This window comes from Glycine soja, chromosome 1, assembly GCF_004193775.1.
Source record: "Glycine soja cultivar W05 chromosome 1, ASM419377v2, whole genome shotgun sequence".
Taxonomy (NCBI): Eukaryota; Viridiplantae; Streptophyta; class Magnoliopsida; order Fabales; family Fabaceae; genus Glycine; species Glycine soja.
In genome coordinates this window covers 43,700,643-43,707,052 of record NC_041002.1, presented here as the reverse complement: position 1 = coordinate 43,707,052, position 6,410 = coordinate 43,700,643, and the positions used below count along the sequence as shown (strand labels likewise).

At 38.8% G+C, this 6,410-nt stretch overlaps 1 protein-coding gene across 1 annotated transcript; it reads right to left on the bottom strand.

The window, feature by feature from the left end:
- Nucleotides 1-252: 252 nt before the first annotated feature.
- LOC114416463 (receptor protein kinase-like protein ZAR1) lies at nucleotides 253-5,992 on the bottom strand. Its single transcript, XM_028381334.1, has 2 exons — nucleotides 4,223-5,992; nucleotides 253-1,241 (listed from the first exon to the last, which is right to left on the bottom strand). Exons 1-2 carry the CDS (start codon nucleotides 5,721-5,723, stop codon nucleotides 607-609), a joined length of 2,136 nt encoding a protein of 711 aa, XP_028237135.1. The 5' UTR covers nucleotides 5,724-5,992; the 3' UTR covers nucleotides 253-606.
- Between the last annotated feature and the right edge of the window lie 418 nt (nucleotides 5,993-6,410).

The following is a 6,410-nucleotide window of genomic DNA, read 5'->3' as shown; positions in this document are numbered from 1 at the left end:
ATGAGGAATTATAGGATCCTTATATATATAAAATACATCAGACTTATTCTTTAAAACTTTCTATAATCCCCATGCTGAGTTTCCGAGGTCCCTTTTCCCTCTCTCTATTCAACTTCTTCAAGTTTGCGTTCATTTTTACTAGTTCACTCCTAACAAATTCCAACCCAAATAATCCCTTTCCCAAACCCCAAACGGCTACAGGTACCAATGGCACATGCACAACACCAACCTGAATTAATTTGGAAACTTAAATGATAATGCAAGGCGTTGTGGTATTGCAATAACATTTTGGAGGAAAAGAGATCAGAACAAAAAAATAAAATATCTAACAATTTCCTGATATGTAACAAAAAATAATAAAATGAGAATGGAATGTAAGTGAGACCATGATAATTACAGCTCTCCAAAAATTGCTCGAGTTCCAAAACAAATGTAAAGGGGCTTATCCAAGATGGAAGGATCAGGTTTGCAGCACCATATTGATGCACATCATAAAACCTTCTCAGTGTTATCACAGAAATGCGTTGTTAGATTGAAATGCATCTTTTGTGTAAACTGCAGTCTCAGGCTGAGTCCTAGAGCTAGCACACTGCACATGTTCGAGCATTACGTTCCAATCTTATCAAGATTTTCAGAGACAGTTTTCATCCTAGGCCTAGCCTCGGGGTCTCCCTCAGTACAAGACAGTGCTACATGAAACACAGCCAGCACCTCTTTCTTAACACGCACTTCTTGGAGCAGCGATGGATCAACCATTTCAGATAACGGGCTTTCTTGATCGAATCCTTTCCTCACCCACTTCACTAAGTCAGGGACTTCCATGGAAGTTGATGTGGTGGGAGATGACTCTGGTGACCTCCCAGTTAGTATTTCTAGTAGCACGACCCCGAACGAGTACACGTCCCATTTCTGGGTGGGTCTGCAGCCAGGGACACGAGCCTCGGGGGCTTTGTAACTGTTAGTTCTCTCTTTCTGTGATGAGTTCATGTAAGGAAGAGCTCCACCCATGAATCCACCGGTGGAAGGGTTGTTGCCAGTGATGCTGATTAGACGGTTAAGGCCAAAATCGGATATGTAGGGCTGGAAGTCGTTGTCAAGAAGAATGTTGGAGGGCTTGATATCGCCATGGACGAATTTTCTTGGACTGCATTCGTGGAGATAGGCCAGGCCCCTCGCTGTTCCTTTGGTGATTCTCAGCCTGGTGGACCATGAAAGATTTGTAGATGGTTGGCCATGTCTCCCTGCAGCAAATAGTCGAGTGAAGTGAAGCATTAGCTGCAGTGAATGTTTGTTAGTGGCTGATACTTTTAACTGGAAAAATAGTTTGTAACATCTGGTACAGAATGCAAATGCAGATCATGATATACTTTTTATTGCAACTACAAATTTATGTTGACTTTCATAGGAGTGCTAACAACACACTTACATTCTTTCTAACACATTCTATTGTTTAAATTTAATTAGAAACTACTGCAAAATCATGAGTACAATCCCACTAGATGAGAAGTGGAACACAGTTTTGTGATTTTAACTTACGCCTATTATAAAGGACGTGATTGATGAGTGTATTAGAGAACGAACTACTAGTATTTTTCTTTCTTCTAATAGTATGGGTGAGACATAGGTGCAGTGGAAGCAAGGAAAAAGTAAGAAAACAATTTCTAGTTGGACCCTGGTTAAAAGTAACGAAGATGGTAGAGACTATGCTTCATAATCGAGAAAGGTTAGTAACCTAAAAGACAAACTAAACCAAGAAACAAAAGGCACCCATTTTGCACCAAGATACTCAACTTTATTTCCTGAATAAAACGCATAAACGTGCCTTGAGATATTTTAAAGGAAGCTAGTTTTGAAAAATATGGATATGGTGTGTAACTAAAGAGAGGTATAAAGGGATATCCAAGTACTCAAAAGGCTTGGGGAAGAAGGAAAACAATGATTTTAAAAAGAAAAAAGATTTTAACCTCAAACAACATTGCTTGCAGTTGAGAAGAGAAATGCATTGGAAGAGTGAAACTGGAACTTTGATATGCAAGTTTTGTTTTGTTAGTGAACAGTGATTAAAGCTCAAGAAGACAAGAAATTGTTCTTGGTCCCCACCAAGAGCGTCTGTCTTGCTAATTCATCATCTCCCAGACACATGCTGAACCAACAGAGTTATCTTTAGTTCTAGGCTTCTAGCATGTGGCCTATCCCCCAACGTCATCAACCACGCAACAGAGTCCAAATCCAGTTTCCCTCTTACTTTCTAAGTAACAAAATCTACTATTTTTGTTGGGTATCTTTTTCAATATATAGTTAGTTGCAAAATGAATTTGCATAAAAGAATATCAATCCTTATGCAAATTCATTTTGCATCTATTTGTTTTTTAAAATTGGAACAAAAAGTTGTTAAATACACAAGGAAAGTAAGTTTCTTTATTTTTTTCCTTACAGAAGAATTTTTTTTAAAAAATAATTTTCTATCTTTATAGCTACCAACTTTATTAAAAATTCTATACATATCACACAACATAAAATTACCTATACCTACTATCTCATGAAAAACAACAGAAGTTGCCAAGAACTGGACAAACTCAATTCACGGACCACAATAGAATATATACTTTTTGAGGAACAATAGAATGTAGAGTATATACCGTATATAAATGTGGGCCATTTAACAAAAAAGTAGACAAAGAACTCAAATCCTATTTAATAAGTCCTAGTACCAGGTCCTGCTTAAACTAATTCACTAAATAAATAAACTTTCCCTTCAAGCAAAGAAATTAAAAACCAACTTATAAGTTATAAGCCACATGGACAACAGATGACAAAATTGCTACATGTGAGTGTGATGCTTTTTCCCCATCATACATGCATGAATGATTAGTCTTTTTTGACTCGTACATGTCGTGCATTATGTTCGAAATATCCACCTATCATTAATTAATTTATTGCTTCTTTTAACCTTTTTCATTGTAGCCTATCAATATCACTCTGATTCAAATTCCTTCTACACTTCACTGCATGAAGCCAACCCAACCCAACAAACAAAAACAATCAGAATAAAAAAATCTCCAGACACATGCTGAACCAACAGCATTGCCTTTTGTTCTAGCAGGTGGCATATTCCATCAACGTCATCAACTACAACAGACAAAAACTCCAAATCAAATTTCCCTCACACTTTCTAAGAAAGGAAATCTAAACAGTGTTCGGTATCTTTTCAATATCTAATTGATACAGGTTTCAACTAATTTTCTTTTGGCAATCTTTATATTCTCAAAAATAAAATATTATCTTCATAGCTACTAATCTTTTTTAAGAATTCTATACCTACTGCACAACATAAAATTACTCATACATAGTATCGCATGAAAAACATAAGCTGCCATAGATTGATTGGACAAACTATCTCACGGATCATAATAGAATAAGTATATATATACTTTGAATATACTTTGAGAAACAGCAGAATGTAGAATAGACACCATATATAAATATGAGCCATTAAAAAGAAAAAACAGTAGACAAAGAACTCGAGTTCTATTTAAATAATTCACAGTACGTGCTCCCTCTTAAACTAAGTCACTAAATAAATAAACTTCTCTTTTAAGCAAAGAAATTAAAACTAATTTATATGCCACATTGACAACAGAGTACAAAATTACTATATGAGTGAGAGTGATGCTTTCGCTATTATATTATTCCATCATCCATGCATGAATGATTAGTCTTTTTTAACTCATACATGCCATGCATCAAGTTCAAAATATTCACTTATCATTAATTAACTTATTGTTACTTTTAAGCTTCTCACTATTGCCTATCAATATCACTCCGAATCATATCCCCTGTCTTCAAGTGCATGAACTCAAAAACAACAACAAAGATAAAAAGTTATTTTGATCATTGAAAGTATACATCGATCTAACTTCTAATATTAATCTCTGAAAGTAAGAAAACCTAAAAATAATCCATGAAAGTTCAAGTTATTATATCTAAGTTCTTAAACTTTTCACTAAGTCTTTTAAATTTAATCATTTATTATCATTTTAGTCTTTAAAGATATATTAATATTATACTTAAGACCTACGTTAAATGTCATTGTAAGAAATTATTTTTGAATTTTCTTACTTTCAAAGACTAACGTGTAGTCTATACAATTTCATAGACTAAAATGATCATTTTAGTCCAAAAAAAATCAACTAAAAAGTGAAACAGAAAGAAAAGAACTAACCTCTAAGGGCATGAGTCAAATTGCCATTGGAGATGAAATCACTGATGAGAAGCTTCTCATCATGTGCCCAATAGTAAGCCCTCAACCTCACAACATTAGGGTGCTTGACCTTCCCAATGGCCATAACCTCAGCAGCAAACTCCTTATACCTCTGTTCACCACCCTCCCCCAACCTCCTCACAGCCACAGGCACCCCATTCCCCAACACCACCTTATACACAATCCCTAACCCACTCTTCCCCAACACATAAGCTGAAGCCCTTAACAACTCATCAAGCTCAAAACTTAAACCCTTGTCAATCCTCACCAATTCCCCTTCACCCTCACCCTCACCCCCCTCATACTCTTCCTCTTCATCATCATCACTCTTCACCCCACCAACACATGATAATCCACCACACACACACATGTTCCCTTTCTCTTCACCAAAACTCCTCTTCCTAATGCAACTACAAGCATTCTCATCATCCTTTCTCTTCCAATAAATGTACACAATCACAAGCCCAATGAAGGCCACTACAGCAGCATCAGCCGCCGAAATTAAAATAATTAAACCGGGGCTCAGCCCCTTGGACCGGTTACCATTACCCGGTTTGTTCTGATCCGAACCGGGAGAAAAATTCCGGTCCAGACCAGAACACGATTTCCTGAGCGGAAACCCGCATAAGTCCGGGTTTCCGAGGAACGCAGTGGGGCCCTGGTTCGAAAACGATCCCGTTTGGGGAATTTCGCCGCTGAGGTTGTTGTTTTTGAGGTCATAGCTCACTGTTGCCGGTAATTTTCCTAACGAAGCTGGAATTTTACCGGAGAGGTGGTTGAAGGAGAGGTTCAGCGTACCGGAGAGGGAAATTAGGGTTCCGATTTCGCCGGGGATTGAGCCTGTTAACTCGTTGTCGGAAAGGTCGAGTTGGAGTAGATTACGGAGGTCCGGCCACACGCCAGCGGGAATCTCGCCGGAGAATTTGTTGCCGGCGAGGACGAGGCGCTGGAGGTTCTTGCAGTTTTTGAGGTGCTCCGGGATGTGGCCGGAGAAGGCGTTTTTGGAGAGGTCGAGGTTCTGGAGGCGGGGGAGGGTGCAGAGGGAGGAGGGGATGGCGCCGGAGAGGTTGTTGCCGTGGAGGAAGAGGCTGTGGAGCGCAGTGGCGTTGGAGAGCTGCGCCGGGAGGACGCCGGAGAAGGCGTTGTCGTGGAGGTTAAGCCGCCGGAGAAACCGTAGCGTACCGAGCTCCGAGGGGAGGTAGCCGGAGAGCGATTTTCCGGCGAGGGAGATTCCGACCACGCGCGGCTCCGCCTCGCCGGAGATGTTGGTGCAGGCGATCCCTGACCAGCCGCACGGCGTGGGGTCGCCGTTGTTCCAGTCGGAGAACGCCGCAGCGGAGGGCTCGTCCACCGCAGACTTTAGCGCGAGAAGGGCGAGCCCATCCGACGACAAAGAGAGTGAGGGTGATGTGAAGAGAAATTGAAATATGAAAACAAGACACAGGAACGAAGAAAGTGTCATTGATGGAAACTTCTTTTTATTCTAAGTGAATGCTGATTGCAACGACGCCGTTTGGAAGAGTGTGTGTGTTTGTGTAGTTGCAGTTTGCAGAGATGAGTGTAGAAAATGGTGTTATGATATTGTTTTTGTTGAGAGAAGAGGAAAGAGGGGGAATGAAGTATTTATGAGAAAGGTGGGTTTGTTTTTAATTGGGTGGGGTATAGCTCCCGCCAAAAATAGGGAAAGACTTGCTAACCGAAAAGAGTGCTAGAGAGTAGAGACAAAGAGTGAAGTGTAATGTAAGAAAAACAAGAGAGAAGGAGAATGTTTGTTCACTTTGTTGCTCTTCTTTGCTTTGTTGCACGCTTGCAACTTCAAATCGTGGTCCTGTTTAGTTCTTGATTTTCATCTTCACTCTTTAAATTTCTTTTTTTCTTGTGATATAAGATTGGGGACTATGTGTAATTTAGAATTTTGTTATAAAAAAAAATTAAATAAATGAGGCGATGAGATACGTTTTACTTAAAATGCGTTTTGAACTCGGCAATGGTTTCATAATCAATAATGTTAAACAAACCTTTATAGTAGTAATTTCTCCAATCTTGATTATAAGCAAAAATAAATATAATTTATATTTATTAAAAAAATTGTTAACTTTATTAAATTGTATTATTTTTAATTAAAAAAAATCTTTTTTTAAAACTATTC